The 15,467-nt window shown below is 38.1% G+C and overlaps 1 protein-coding gene and 1 long non-coding RNA gene across 2 annotated transcripts in view; one reads left to right on the top strand and one right to left on the bottom strand.

The window, feature by feature from the left end:
* LOC136426899 (uncharacterized) overlaps positions 1-15,467 on the bottom strand; it is a 44,954-nt gene that overhangs the window by 9,914 nt on the left and 19,573 nt on the right. Inside the window, exons 24-40 of the mRNA XM_066415619.1 lie at positions 14,858-15,015; positions 14,232-14,388; positions 13,716-13,826; positions 13,165-13,355; positions 12,762-12,854; positions 12,326-12,434; positions 11,577-11,753; positions 11,144-11,277; positions 10,627-10,794; positions 8,294-8,454; positions 7,880-8,015; positions 7,218-7,320; positions 6,450-6,563; positions 5,788-5,922; positions 5,385-5,459; positions 4,997-5,151; positions 175-345 (exon numbers count right to left, since the gene is read on the bottom strand). Coding sequence (XP_066271716.1) covers positions 175-345; positions 4,997-5,151; positions 5,385-5,459; positions 5,788-5,922; positions 6,450-6,563; positions 7,218-7,320; positions 7,880-8,015; positions 8,294-8,454; positions 10,627-10,794; positions 11,144-11,277; positions 11,577-11,753; positions 12,326-12,434; positions 12,762-12,854; positions 13,165-13,355; positions 13,716-13,826; positions 14,232-14,388; positions 14,858-15,015 — 2,348 coding nt within the window. The remainder of the gene's footprint in view (positions 1-174; positions 346-4,996; positions 5,152-5,384; positions 5,460-5,787; positions 5,923-6,449; positions 6,564-7,217; positions 7,321-7,879; positions 8,016-8,293; positions 8,455-10,626; positions 10,795-11,143; positions 11,278-11,576; positions 11,754-12,325; positions 12,435-12,761; positions 12,855-13,164; positions 13,356-13,715; positions 13,827-14,231; positions 14,389-14,857; positions 15,016-15,467) is intronic.
* LOC136427832 (uncharacterized) lies at positions 1,396-2,713 on the top strand. Its single transcript, XR_010754523.1, has 2 exons — positions 1,396-1,906; positions 2,390-2,713. It is a non-coding gene; the product is annotated as an uncharacterized lncRNA (long non-coding RNA).

Genomic DNA, 15,467 nt, shown 5'->3' with positions numbered 1-15,467 from the left:
AAAACTTAATATCCTTGAGGCTCCACATATTAAGCTTTTTCAGAAAGAAATTAAGAAGTTTCAATCCAAGCTAAATATGGGTACTATACGAATTATTTGTGGCATGCATTGTGCGTTGTGGTATCTATTTAGCCGCACGTCTTGTATCTATTAAGTGAATTTAAAGTTGCTCACATTGTTTGGGTCTCCGATGAAGAGTACTGTGCCATCTCCCCCAGCAGAGTTAATTGCCATGGACATGTCAAACGCGTTCTTGTTGTCAGTAAAGTAGCTGGTCAGAGGCTGACTCATGGTGTCCAGTCGCACTGCAGTGTTACCACCGAAATTCATGGGGACATGGTTGATCTGCAATGAAGGTTACAAAAATTCAGTTCTTTTGTTAGTTAAACATTCATGAGCATTTGTCTCGGTCACATGCCAGGGAGCTTTGCAAAGGAGAGTCTTGATGCATTACACGCTCGTTCTCAGTGAAAGGTGCAAAATAGCGATTTTTAGGGTCGAAAATTGATCAGCTCATTTTCCAAGCAAACCTACCTCATTTTTCAGCTGAACATCTCCTTTAATGATCCCCAAAATATTACAGCTAATTTATCGCGGGAAGTTGCCGAAAATTTTTAAGCTTTGATTAGATGTCCTTGGAGTTTACCCATATTTTTGCTGAAAAAATGTTGAACATCAGTAATTAGATACTTCAATTTGGAGCTTTCATGTCGTGACATCGCCTTCAAAACCTATAGTTGAGGAGTCAGTATCTCTGGTAAAACGTCTGTCAAATTTAGTGCCGTGCTGACGATTGCTGTATAGCTGTTTCATTCATGATTAATATTGTCTGGATTTGTTTTTGTATTTCGACTTGTTTGAGATATTCACCAGAGACGGAATCTGATAGTTCTTGCAAAAAACGTTCCATCCTCTGTTGATCCGAATAATTTAACTCTTGCAGCATCTACAGCTACCAAAAATGCTTTTTCTTATTTTTCTTGTTTTCTTGATTTTTCTTATTGAGAGAAAGATTTTCTTCCATAAAGAATTTCAAGAAAATCAAGAAACCTTACGCAAAACCTTTGAATGTGTGATCTTACATTAAGAGTTTTATTCTTGTTTTTCTTAGGTGAAGATAGGATTTCTAGTATGATTTTTTATCAGCAAGAATATTCTAGAAATGCTAGTCAATCTTTCTTCCTTATTCTTCACACAATATTTGCTTCTTGTTTGGTCAAATGGAGTATTTTACAGAATCTACTCTTAAGATTTTTATTCTTGCCATACATGAATTTTTCTTTAGACTTTCATTTCACTAGGAAAAAATTCTTGACATTTCTTGTTTTCTTAATTTAGGAAGTCTGAGAAATATGATTCTTGCAATTCTTAGTAATATCTAAGAAGAGGTAAGGATTTTCTTGACCAAATACAGTTATTTTCTTGACCAAATACAGTTAAGAAAAATGAGAAAATCAAGAAACTGTAAAACAAGTAATTCCCAAGTGTTTTCTGTTCGAATTCCTTTTCCACAAAGTTAAAGAAAGATGATTCCTGCTTTTCTGTGTTATCTAAAGATGGAAAGTAAAATGAAAGTTCGAATTTGCATGATTTCCTTTATTTTCTTAACATTGTAAAGTTCAAGAAGATAATTATTGTTTTTCTTGTAATAAGAAAATAAATTATGCTAATTCAATACTCCCATCATCCTTTGCTGTAAGGACATTTTGAATGTGGACCGTTGAGTTTGGGCTCCGGCTGCATTTGCTTGATGTGCGCTTTAGATCTTACAATACTAGGGAAACATGAGGCTAGTTTCGTGAGGACACTTTTTGGTATCATGTGGGACTCACTACACAACGTAGATGACTTGTTTTAAGTTCCAAAATGCTTCCTCAGGCCAACGCCATCAACAGATATGCTCCAGGTACGTTATAGCCTGTCTTGCATGAAAATAACTTATTTCCCAAGTAGATACTCTAAGTTTTGTGTTTGTGGTTGCATGATACAGCCAACCAGTAATTGCAGAACATGTACGTTTAGTGCAGTTATACCTAAAAGGTACTAAAAAAGTTAAAGTATATCATTTTCAAGCAAATGCACAAGCCCCCCCTCCCCCTACATGTATACGGGGGAGGGGGGCGATATAAGAAATGACAGTCACTAAGTCTTTGTGTGTTATTCTAGGCTTAGAAACTTTTGTTGTGTTTGTGGTTGTATGCCAACCAGTAATTGCAGAACATGTACGTTAAGTGCAGTAATACCTACAAGGTACTAAAAAGTATAAGTATAACATTTTAAAGCAAATGCACAAGCCCCCATCCCCATGCATGTACATTTTGTATAAGGGGGAGGGGGGCGATGTAGGAAGATGACAGTCATCGTCATCTGTTTTTGTGTGTTTTTCTAGACTTGGAAACCTGTTGGACCAAAGAAGATGCCCCCGTCTCAAGTTTGGAAAATCTTTCAACAATAACAAGTCATTGATTATAAGAAGGACAGCTACAACACTGCAGAACTGACAATTTTAGAAGGACAATTAGTTATTTGTATGAGCACAGAGAAAATGTGCTTTTATCACAGCATCAAATGTGAAACATTTATCGAAACAATTGTATTGCAAACTGGTTAATCTTTGCAATCCTTGGTTAAGAATGGGCGTTAGAAATAAAAATCCAAAACTGTGTATTAAACAATTAGATCAATAATAATAAATATGATTGGAACATGTTTACATTATATCATCATTGATTTATTAAATGGTATTCTTGATTCAAGACCCCCATCTTAGTTCAAGAAACTGTTTCTAGGTTTAAGGAATTTATTCTTGAGGACAGAAAGGTATTCCTATATAGCTACAACAAGAACCTCACTCTTAGTGCAAGAAACTCATTCTAGGTGTAAGAAATTCATTCTTGAGGACAGAAAGGTATTCCTATTACAAGAACCTCACTCTCAGTGGAAGAAACTCATTCTAGGTGTAAGAAATTCATTCTTGAGGTCAGAAAGGTATTCCTATTTCAAGAACCTCGCTCTCAGTGGAAGAAACTCATTCTAGATGTAAGAAATTCATTCTTGAGGACAGAAAGGTATTCCTATTTCAAGAACCTCACTCTTAGTGCAAGAAACTCATTCTAGGTGTAAGAAATTCATTCTTGAGGTCAGAAAGGTATTCCTATTTCAAGAACCTCGCTCTCAGTGGAAGAAACTCATTCTAGATGTAAGAAATTCATTCTTAAGGACAGAAAGGTATTCCTATTTCAAGAACCTCACTCTTAGTGCAAGAAACTCATTCTAAGTGTAAGAAATTTATTCTTGAGGACAGAAGAAATAAGGAAATGTCAGTGAGGACGTAACAAATATAAACTTTTTCTTAGAATATTTTTCTCTGAATTTATTATATCTTAGATAAAAATTCTGTGCCATAGAAGAATCATAACAACAAGAAAATTTATTTCGAGGTTTCTAGTCGATATGTGTGAGAAAAAACAACTTGGTCAGAGAAAAATATTCTAAGAAAAAGTTTATATTTGTTACGTCCTCACTGACATTTCCTTATTCGTTCTTATTCTTGCACACAGAATAATTTTCTTTCTGGAAGATAATTTTTCTTCAACAAAGAAAAAACAAGAAAAAACAAGAATGTCTTTTTTTGTAGTGTATAACATATTCAATGTTGAGAGCTAATACTGCTTAGGAGCAGTAAAGCATTTGGAACGGAGGGGGAATCGCGGAAAACGGTAACGGAGATTACATACTGTCGCCAAAGGGCGTGTTCACCAGACGTAAGTCGCCAAGTTGTAATTGATCGACTTCTCATTTCTTTTCTTCTTCAAACATATCAAAGGCTATAGATTACTAGTACTTATTGTCTTGCGGTTCAAAAAGAATTCAACTTTGGAAACAAAATCAGGAAGAAAGAGCAGAAAATTGGTATATGATAACCCTACAGGGGGTTTCTCTCAGTTGAATTTATACTTTCCTATTCTAGTTCAAACGCTTTTGCCTTATGGTGCACAACTACAAAAAAGTTCTGCGCCAGGTTATGTATTTTCCGCAACAGGTGTAATCTCCGTTACCGGTAACGGAGCTTACTACAGTAAAACTTCGGCTTTTTCCTTCAAAGGGATTTCCGTTTTTGCGTTCCATATCTTATCATTAAAAGGACTTATGTACGGGCATTTAGAAAATGGGCAGCGTTCCTACACCAGGCCTTGTTAACAACACAGAGAGCATCAAACGATGGTAACGGAGATTACATTCATTACTGTACTGTCATTTGTTCGGGGAGGTGGTTCACAACTGATAGCAAACACTTCTTATTTGTTCCTTTTAAAAGCCACAAAAGCTTTAAGTCGTCATAAAAACGACAGGTTGGCACCTTATATGTGGCATATCTTAATGTCAGGAACGTCTTACTTTAAACGGTAACGGAGCTTACAGTTTTGGGCGACAGGCATAAACCGCCTTGCACAGCGTGCAAGAACAGTGACAGGAGCGATCTGACGTGACTTGTCGGAGGGCCTTAGTAGCTGGATTCACCAGTTAACCGGTCATTCTCTGAACTGAATTGTTACGTTCTCTGCTGATTTTTAAATGTTGCATGTCTCCGCAGGCGACAGCCGTTCTTTATGACTCTTAAGGCCACGCATTGCCATAACTTTTTCTAAGTCAAAACCCATAAGTAATTTTGAGGTGCATTTTTCGTGAAACATGATACGTGTTGTGGGAAAGTGAAGGAAGCATCCACGGTGGCCTTAATTTGGCTGATATCAAGTAGTAAAGGCTGGCGACAGCAATTTGTACATTCAAATGAGAACGAGCGTACAATATTTGTGTAGCTGGAATGACATGAAAATTGAAGAAACTACATCCGAAGCAACGTTTAAAGGAGTCCCAAAACTACTTTGTCTGCACATGAACCCTGATTGCAACAGCAAATTTAACATTTCAGTGCTTATAATGTCTACAAAAACAGATGGCAAAATACTGCAGGAGTAAAAGTATGAAATCCCACCCCATTGGCAGTTGCTCTTGCTTCCCGGATCATCCTGCGAATAGCCTCGATGGATCCTTTGACCTCGTTGACCACAGTATTTTCGGAACGCATAGTGCCTTCCAACTCCACTTTCAGTGCATTGATCTTGGCCAAGTTTGCTCTCACGCCCTCCACTGTAACATGATTTCTCAGTTAGTTCATCCTTGTGAAAGATAACAAAATGTGATATTGAATTTCTTCCTTAAGCAGAATACTAACTTAAAGGCCTACTGTTTGATTCATCATTAAGATAGAGTAGCCACTTTGTAAGAGGGTAGCAGAAGAATCCTGTTCAAGAAATCTACTGATCTTAGAATTGTCTGCGGCTCTTACGGTCATGCAATTGTGTTGTATGTTGGTGACTTACGATCCTGCTCAATGCCTGCAAGACTGCCCCCTCCTCCTCCCCCTCCTGAAGCAGCTGCATCTTCCAGCTCTTGCACTGTGGAGCAAGTCGGAGACAAGAAATAGAGATTATCATAAAATCAGAACTAATTACATTACATGTTGACTGTCAGACATACATATAATACTCGTCAAGTTGAATTTACATGACAATGTATTGTACATGTAGACCACTATTGTTACAATCATGGAAAAAATAAAAATAAATATTAAAGGGCTGAATTCACAGGCCTGAGTTTTTTGAGGAAAGAATGGGTTTAATATGAAATGCATAGATGAAAATGTAACATACATGTAAGCACTGTATATATAATACACATACAAAATAAGTCAGAAGGAGGGAAACATGGGATTCGTTGGCATACCACTTTTCAGTGCTCCATCAAGGTTCTGGTCAATGCCATACTGTCCAGATATGATGTCATCAACTGAAGTTTTTGCTTCAGTGGCTCGTTTGTCAGCCTTGTTGATCTTAGTCTGATCAATACCCGGGTCAGGACCTGGAGTTGTAGGAAAGAGAAGGGACATTGAAGTTTAAGGCAGTAAACACTTTTTCTACATGTAAAGGTGCACAGGACAGTTCACTGTCAGGTATTTCCATAATTCCATAATTAGATGATCATGATGAATGAAAGACTACATGACTACTTGTAAATCAGTTGGCTTTAACTTCATAATGGACTACTCTCCAGATCAATAAATGAATAAACAGAATTCATTACATACGGTCAAAAGTCAATGAAGACTAGTGATTAGTGACATAAAGAAAAATCAATTCTTTTTAAAAATATTGTCAAAATGCCTTCAAAATTCTGTTCATCTTTGTACCAGTCCTATAATTTGTATGATCATCAGCTTATTTTTACTTCTAAAACACCTTCCTTGCATTGTTGCACTGTCTTCTTTGGTTCATATCCCCAGATTCTCTAAGATTCTTCCACCCAATGTTACACAAATATGATCTGTCAAACCTTCAAACACAACTTTCAAAGTCTTACAGTGCAGTGCTAATATTATGGAAACTTACTTTCAAGCTTGTTGAGTTCAAGAGTAAGTGCATTGAGTTGGTCCCTTCCAATCTGCAAGCCAGTCTCCACATCGGTTGTGGCAGAGTCTGCAGCATCAAGCCTGGGCTTCAAGTCTGTGTATAAAGTAGAGTCACCAACATAACCAGTCAGTGTTCTAACTACAACAAAGGCTTACAGCTGTGTGCTCAAAGAAACTAAACAGGAACTATGTGGCTGAAATGTCTTTTCTGAAGATGTGGCGTGAGTGTGTATGGTTGTCCACTACTATTTGCCTACAACAAAGGCTTACTGACACATCATTGAGAGTCTATGCCATTTAGACCATTTTTGTCAACGAGGTATTCTTCAGCGGTTAGGGATAGGCAGCCATACCAAACAAGCTGCCATCCAAAGCATGCATTTGAAAGAGTGTTTCTTTGTCAGGAACACCTTTATTTCAGAGACTATTCACAAGAGAGAGGAGAATCATTCAACAACTCAAGAACCTACATTGTACATGTATATGGTATGTCAATTTAACATTCCATGTACCACAGAAATACTCCACGACCTGTGTTCAAAGTAGTCTAAGACTTGTAAAACACAGAGCATTCTGTACTTGTCATAACAAGCTTGTCATAACGAGCTTTCATGTACAATTGTATGATGAGTGATTTTTTTTCCGTGTTAGGCCAAAAGTTCAAGAACGTTACAAAGTAACACAGATGAGCTTTGATTTTAATGTCATATCATTCTAATAGACATAAGATTAAGAAGATGACACGCACCATTCTTCAGACTGTTACTCTGGTCTCGGGCCTTTTTGAGGCTGTCATCGCCCTTCTGTTTGATTGTACTTGCTGTGGCATCAAAGTTACCATCCACAACCAGCTGTCAAGGTTACAAAGGGGGAATGAGTGACAGGTGTCAATCAGGTTAGGTGCATCTCATTTCCATAGCAACATGTATACAGTAGATGATGACCATAAGCCAAGGATAGTCTAATGCATGGCTACAAACAAGTATCACTGACAGTATTCAAATTACCAACCATTTTACTGCTACTTTTGACTTGAAGTGCTGTGTAAACTTAGGAAACATTAAATAAAACTAAGTATTTTCCCTGAACCATTAAATTCATTCCCGTCTTTAGAAACTTGTTGGAAATACATCCACTAGACAAGAACAAAACAAAAAATAATAATTCTGCACCTCTGACAAGTAGCTCTTTAACTTGCCTATGGCACTCTAAAATCAATAAAAAATTTACCCCCCCCTGCATAGAAGTATTTGCAATAGCTTTTTGTCCAGTGGATAAATTAAATTTTGATATCTTTGAGGTCTGGTCAGGAATTAAAAACAAAACAATGACAGAGATGAATGAGTTAAGTCTAAAGGGCAAAGTCATTAACTCAACACTTTTTCTTGTTCATGTTCATGCTCAACTAACCTTTTTGGCATCACGTGCTGCTTTCCTCGCCTGTCTAGCAGCTGCCTCTGCATCATCGATCGATGTGACAACACTTTCGTAAGCAGCGATTGCTTGCAGTGCCTTCTGGGATACATCACCTCCACTGTCCTTCAAGCTGAGGAGGGGAAGTTGTTAGATGAGTTTTCATTTATCTAAATTAGATTATGTGACAAGCCGTGGTAATATTTGTTAAAAACATTTGACTTTATAGAATGATACAATCACACAACAGTGTTTGTAAGATTTTATGGTTTAGGGAAACTTAATTCATCCCTTTACAAAAAAATGGCATGTCCAGAATTTTTCATACATTAAGTCATTGTTAAGTTCACTGTGACACTGATTTGAGATTTTTATAAATAAACAAAGCTCAAACACAAGTGAAGCTCTTACTTGTCTTGGGCTAGTTTGTTCAACTCCTGCAGCCGCACTCCATGATCTTCAGCCTCCTTCACTTTTGCTTCAAGGTCGTCCAGATCTCCCAAGTCATCCACCTTATCCTTCACCTTGTTTCTGCCCTCTGTGATCTTTTCATTGTACCCATCAAGGTTATTCTGTAGCGAAAAAAGATCATTATTTCAAAAGGTGTCATTCAGGCCGTTAAAAAATTGACAGTCTCTCTCACAAAATTAGTTCCTTTTAGTTTTACAATCCTGACACACATACATGTACATGTCTGTTTCCTTGGCAATGGTTGTTGTGGATCCAAAACTAAAAGAGATGCATGTGAGTATAAAATGCACCTCAAGACCTTGCAAACTGCAAGACTAACAGAATTGATAAGCTCTTATAATTAGAGCTGTAGCTTCATGCAGGAGGGCCAACTATCATTATAAAGTCATGTTGTAACAATTATTATTAAAGGCATTATCTTATGAATTAAGATTATCATCATGATGAATATTAAGCCAAACAGTGAATTATTCATACCAATGACTCAGTAATAAAACTAGAAAGGCCGTCATTTGCCCCTGAGCAAATACAGCATGTTTAGCCATACTCCTCCCCATGCAAGAAGTGGGCTGTCCCAAAATAACACCTGGGCAAATAGAAATATTAACTGCATGTAGAAAGGCAACATTTGCGAGAGCATTATACTTCGACAATCTCCCTCCTGATGCATAAATGGACTGTTCCAAAATCACCCGTACAAAAACCCTCTCTACACGTTCTGCGAGACCCCAAGAGCTTCTTACTGCAAAGGCTTGCGTGTGTTCCTGCAATATGACCTCAGGTGACCTAAATAGAACAGTGTTCTTTGGCCAGTAGCAAATGGAACGCGGGGATCCTTAGATAGAACATGGATTCCTTGGCCAGCAGCAAATAGAACATGGAACGTGGATACCACTTTTGGCCTGTTTTTGGTCTGAAAATGGGTCCAAAAGTCCCCAAAATGAAGCATTCTGAAGTGATGTACACCAGAATTGTGATTGAAATCCTGTAGGGACATGTTCAAGGCACCCTTGTATCGAATGTCAGGTCATTTGCTTGTAAAACCAGGCCACAGGAGCCAAAAATATAAAAATTGCCTAAAAATGCCCCAAAAAACCTCCATAAAAATGATTTTAAGGGCTGTTTCAAAGCAATTTTAAAATCACCTGAGGGTATTTGCTTTCTTTACCTCCATGCCAAATTTCAGGTCGGTTGGTTAAAAAATGGCGGAGTTGAATCCATTTGAAGATTTGGCAGGAGAAGAAGAAGAAGAAGAAGAACACTAGAAAGGCCGTCATTTGCCCCTGAGCAAATACAGCATGTTTAGCCATACTCCTCCCCATGCAAGAAGTGGGTTGTCCCAAAATAACCCCTGGGCAAATCGAAATATTAACTGCATGTAGGAAGGCAACATTTGCGGGAGCATCATACTTTGCCAATCTCCCTCCCGATGCATAAATTGATTGTTCCAAAATCACCCGTGCAAAACAATTCTCTCTACAAGTTCTGCGAGACACCAAGAGCTTCTTACTGCAATGGCTCGCGTGTTTACCCGCAACATGACCTCAGGTAACCTGAAAAGAACACATGTTCTTTGGCCAGCAGCAAATGGAACGCCCGGAACCTTAGATAGAACATGGATTCTAAGATAGAACATGGAACGGGGACAGCACTTTTGACCCGTTTTTGGTCTGAAAATGGGTCCAAAAGTACCCAAAACGAAACATTTTGAAGTAATGTACACCAGAAATGTGATTGTAGTCTTGTAGGGACATGTTCAAGGCACCCTTGTAGCGAATTTCAGGTCATTTGCTTGTAATACCAGGGCACAGGAGCCAAAAATATAAAAATTGCCTAAAAATGCCCCAAAAAACCTCCATAAAAATGATTTTAAGGCCTGTTTCAAAGCAATTTTAAAATCACCTGAGGGTATTTGCCTTCTTTACCTCCTTGCCAAATTTCAGGTCGGTTGATTAAAAAATGGCGGAGTTGAATCGATTTGAAGATTTGGCAGGAGAAGAAGAAGAAGAAGAAGAACATGCACAAAAACAATATGTTGAGCCATACTAGGTATGGCTAAACATAATGAACAAAAACAATATGTTGAGCCATACTAGGTATGGCTAAACATAATTAAGACCCTGGGAAAATATGTCAGTGAATGTCTTTAAGAGGAAACTAACTGTTACAGCACATCATATCATATTATGTATTCATGACCTTGTTACAACTCTCATGCTCTGTGCAAGAGCAAAAAAAGGAAAGCAAAGACTGCATGGGTGACAGATATTAACCTTGTTAACTTTTCCCTCTTCGAATGCCTTCTTGGCCTCATCCAGGTTGGTCTGGGCAGTGTTGACCGTGTCTTTCATGTCATCAGCAGCAGCCTTGGCACTGTCCTGCAGAGTGGTGTCTTGTAGGCGGTCATCATTCACCTTGTTCATTCGGTCAGCCTCGTCACTCTGGCAAGGACAAAGACAAAATCTGAATGTAAACTGTTAACTTGATGCGTTGCCAAAAATATTGGCATATGAGGATGCATGATCATGAACATTGTGGACAGTGTCACATACTTGAACACTCTTTGAAGTGAACCAAGACATATAATATTATGTACAGTGGATAGCAGTCTGACATATCAATTTGAACGTTGTTCTATAATCATGTAGAATGCATTTAAAACATTTAACAATATCTAGCTTTTACATCATTTCCTGTTTGAAATCTGCTTTCATCTAACATAAACATCCACAAGTTAGCACATTCACTTTAGGCCAACAGATCTGAAGGAAGAAAGTGAGCTTTTGTTACCACTTCGTTCGCTTTGTCGATGGCTTCCCCCATGTCGTTAAGGTTTTGGTTTAGGGTGTCTATCTCTGCCTCTATGTTGACGATGGCTCCAGTTGAACCACTACTTTTCAGCCAGTCAGTAACATCAGTGTTCACTGTCAACCAAACACAGCAAATTGAAATCAATAGTAATGACTCTTTCAAATTACTAACTACAGTCAATTTTGGGATTAGAAATCAACCATTGGTATACCAGCTACATCCCAAATCTGTATAATTATGACAGATATTTTGAACAGTCTGTCCAACATTCTTGACTAGATATAGGCTAAATGTACAAAATACAAGCTGTACAAGCGGCAATTTAACAAACACATTCACAGTACATGTAGTTGTGTTGCAACTTTGATGAAATAATGATCAAAGAATAATAGCAAAAAAGGGCAGTATTTACACTTGTCAACTTCAGCTTTTTCTGAATCTGCTGCATTCTTGTTTGGCTCAAAGTTGACGTCGTTTGTTTTCCTCCCTTCAATTTCAGCGACGATACTGCGTGCCTCAGTTAGGTCACCGCCGCTTGGTCCGGCACCCCCATCCGTTCCATCCGTCTCAAGCCGTTCTTTCAGTTCATCTGACAAAAGTAAGGATTATTGAAGAAACATCAGTTTGGCAGGATTTCATTTCCATGCTGCTATACAAATTTATTTTAACTATCTATGATTACTTTTATTTTACTTTCAACAACATATTTTCAAATTCTAAAAACACAAATTCCAACTTCTCCACACAAAATAAAGATACAGATCTGTTTGGTTTGAAACATTTGATTTCAACGGTTTTACCACCCAGTTGTTTCCTGCGTACTGAGGTGAGTGATATGTTTGTATTGTTCTCTCCCTGGTGCTGAAAATCTGGTGACGGTTATCTGAACAGCCTTTTCATTGATATGTTTCATAATCTCTGTCACACTGGGTTATCTGTAAGTCATACATGTAAATTGTACATACATTGTGCATTGGGGCCTGACTGCCTCTCATACAATTTTGAAGAAAATTTGACAACACACAACTACGTTTACTAAAATTTTGGGCCAAATTGAAGAATACAAAAAGGATATGTCACTCCTTCCATTATGATATTTAAATCTTGCCTTGTTTTTCTAGTGTCAGTTTCTGCCAAAAATTGTATTGCTACACCACTCACCAAGCCTGGCATTCAGTGCCTTTATTTGATCATCTAAATCAGTTGCCCTCTGGTTGGTTGTGTCTGCATTGTCCTTCTCTGTGGACCCCTTTCCGGCCACAAAAGTTCCCTGAAATTGACAGCAACAGAGTCAAAAATCATTTAACAGTGTATGCTGCAGGTCTGACAAAATATAATCTAACCTTCAATGAATGGTGATGGGACATCAGTGAAGACATAAGGTTCAATCTCAAAATTTTTGACCCCCAAAAGTCATACCAGCATGACGTTGTACAACTGTGCAATTGTACAAAACATCTGACTAAATCCAATTCTAATGAAATGGGAAAAAATAGACATGTGCACATGTACTAGTATAGTGAGTAGGTGAAAACCACAATATTCAGTAACGTGTTCATCATACATTCAAAAGAATACCCTCATGCTTCGTGTTTACCTTGTTGTCAATAGGAGTGGCATCTCCGTCGGCTTCAATGATGGCATCACGCAGCCTTTGTATTCCATCTGCGGACAAGTCGCCCAGCTGATTCTGCATCGTGTAAAAAGATATAAAGGTACTGAATTGATAGTGAAAATGTCTGGCTAAAACAGTTACATGCTCTAATTATGGTAAGAGTCAATCCATATCTGAAAAATGACTTCATGCTAGACTTTGACAAATCAAACCTGCAAAAAATCCACCAATTATTGAATTCCAATTCCTGCTTCCTTGTTTCTCCTATATGAAAAAAATATCATTAGCATCATCTAAAAAAAACTCCCTGTTCAGTAAGGTCAACTTCAATCAAAAGACATACATATAACAGTTACTGTTACAACAGCTGTAAAGTAAAATGTACCTTCAGGTTTTCAACTTGAGTCGACAGGTCATTCAGTCTGTTGACAGCGTCCTCTGGGGCTGTCCCTCCCCCTCCCCCTCCATTAAGCTTGTCACTTGCTGCCTGGATGTCCTGCAGCAAAGCCTGCAACAGCTGCAGGAGGATACTGCAGCCATCTTGGGCAAGATCGTCCGTGCAAACCAACTTGGGAGCTATGACAATTGGAAATTCAATGGAGAATTGTGATAAAGAAAATGAACATGATAGTCCTAAGAGAAGCTTGTCATTGGATGTCTAGTGTAGCACATTCTTTGGAGCAACAAATCAAAGTTGCAGCAAATGTAGAGAACAGAACAATCTGGGATTAAGTTCAATTGTTCTGGAGCAAGGGTGGGAATGATAGTGGCTTGTGTCCGAATCATCCTAAGTCAGTCTGGGTCTACTATGTAATTGTATGTATATATATGATGACAAAAGTCCTAATGTTGGTCTGGCAAAAATCATACGTAAGTTTATTGTAGCATATCTTAAAACTGACATAGATAAAACCCCAGCAAAATGGGAACACTTACCACAGTTTTCTTCATCACTGTTGTCCCCACAGTTGTTGATTCCATCACACTTCAGCTTGAAGGGGACACACAGCTTGTTCTTGCATGTGAACTGGCCGACATCGTCACAAGCTGAAATTTGGGTAGTACACATTGATTCAATGATAAATTTAGTTATGGTCTGCTTGGAACAGAATGGGTAAAGTTTGTCATTTGACTCTTGACTGAGGTCCAACTCTTTAATACACAGAGAGGCATGAGATTTTGCATTGCACAAAAAATTGTCCAGACAACATCTCAACCAATTTACAAGATTCTGTATGTATTTCAAGGCTTATAGCCATCTAAAACATTACTGTTCAAAGTCAATGGTATAAACAATTATTTATCAGGAATTCAATGATGAATTTGTTACAAAAAAAGATAGTGTTCTATAAAGAAAGTTCAATGTGTCATTTAGCAGCTATTGTACACTCCATTAAACCTATTTTCAAAATTTACAAATAAAATTGATTACTGATAAGATTTGATACTTACTGCTGCTGCTGTCCCTGAAGGTACAGTAGACATCATACATGTCATACTGGGACTGGTATCCAAAGTTCTGTAGGATGGTGATGGAGCCATAGTCCTCCTCACAGGACACACGTGGGTAATGAAGGGGGAACGCCACAATGCCATCGCCAATCCAGCCCTGGTGTGGGGAAGAGGAAAAAAAAAGGATTTTGTGTCAATGATAAGTTGCAAGCTTGTCATACAAAGATATTCTCATACAGGAGGGGAACTTTAAGAAAAAAAGGCAAACTTTGCAATTTGAATGTAAATTGCCACTGATCACCAATAACAATCAATCAAGTTATATACTTTGGACAATCATGCAATATCACATAAAAGAACATGTGGAATACACATTAGACCCCCTTATAATATATAATCAGTATTGGCACTCATGCCCAGCTTATAGCAGTCTGCCTTCATTCTTCTGCTGTCTCTTTGCAAAATCAAATAAGACATTGATTTTCATAGATTTTGATATTGACATCCCATAGACATAGTTTCAACTCAATTAGGCAAATATAAATATCTTACAAATTTTCATACAAGATTCAGATTCAAGTTGATATTTAGAGTCACTGTGGGAAAGAAATTTGTGCATTTCATACCTTACGACAAATGTCCAGGCCAGTGTTCCAGGCCGTGGTCAGCTGATCCACGGTTGCCACGTCTGCGTTCACTCGGCCGCAGATGTCGGACGCATCCGAGTACATGAGGGAATACTGGTCCAGCATATCACTGGGCATCAGGAAGGTCACCAAGCCTGCTGTACGGAAGGGGGGTGGATCACAAGTTTGTATGGGTAAGTTTTATCCTTCTCACAGTTTCTCCTGTAGCTACATGTACTTTGTGAATGCAAGAGACTGAAAGGAAATGTGTTTTTCCCACAGGTTTCTCACATCATGTATGTGGCTGCATAGTCTTGTTTTGGTTTATGTTTATCAGTTTGGCTGATATGCGGATACAGACAGTCAACGTTACCCAACTAGCTGTTAGCTATTATGAAGGGTTAACCTTGGAAGGGAGTACAAAATGGTTACATGATAAGCAGTTACTTACACATTCAATACAATAATACATTCAAATTTACATCACAATTTTACAGTGCATGAATCCTTGCTACAGAACTCCAGCAGTTTTCAGTATGCATGGACCGAGTATAAGGCCGGTCCCTGAATTCTTCTAAATGGTCAGCTTCTATATTATTGTAGTAAGAAA

Source organism: Branchiostoma lanceolatum, chromosome 2 (assembly GCF_035083965.1).
Source record: "Branchiostoma lanceolatum isolate klBraLanc5 chromosome 2, klBraLanc5.hap2, whole genome shotgun sequence".
Lineage (NCBI taxonomy): Eukaryota > Metazoa > Chordata > Leptocardii > Amphioxiformes > Branchiostomatidae > Branchiostoma > Branchiostoma lanceolatum.
The sequence above is the reverse complement of the archived record's forward strand: the minus strand, read 5'-3'. Positions and strand labels throughout refer to the sequence as shown.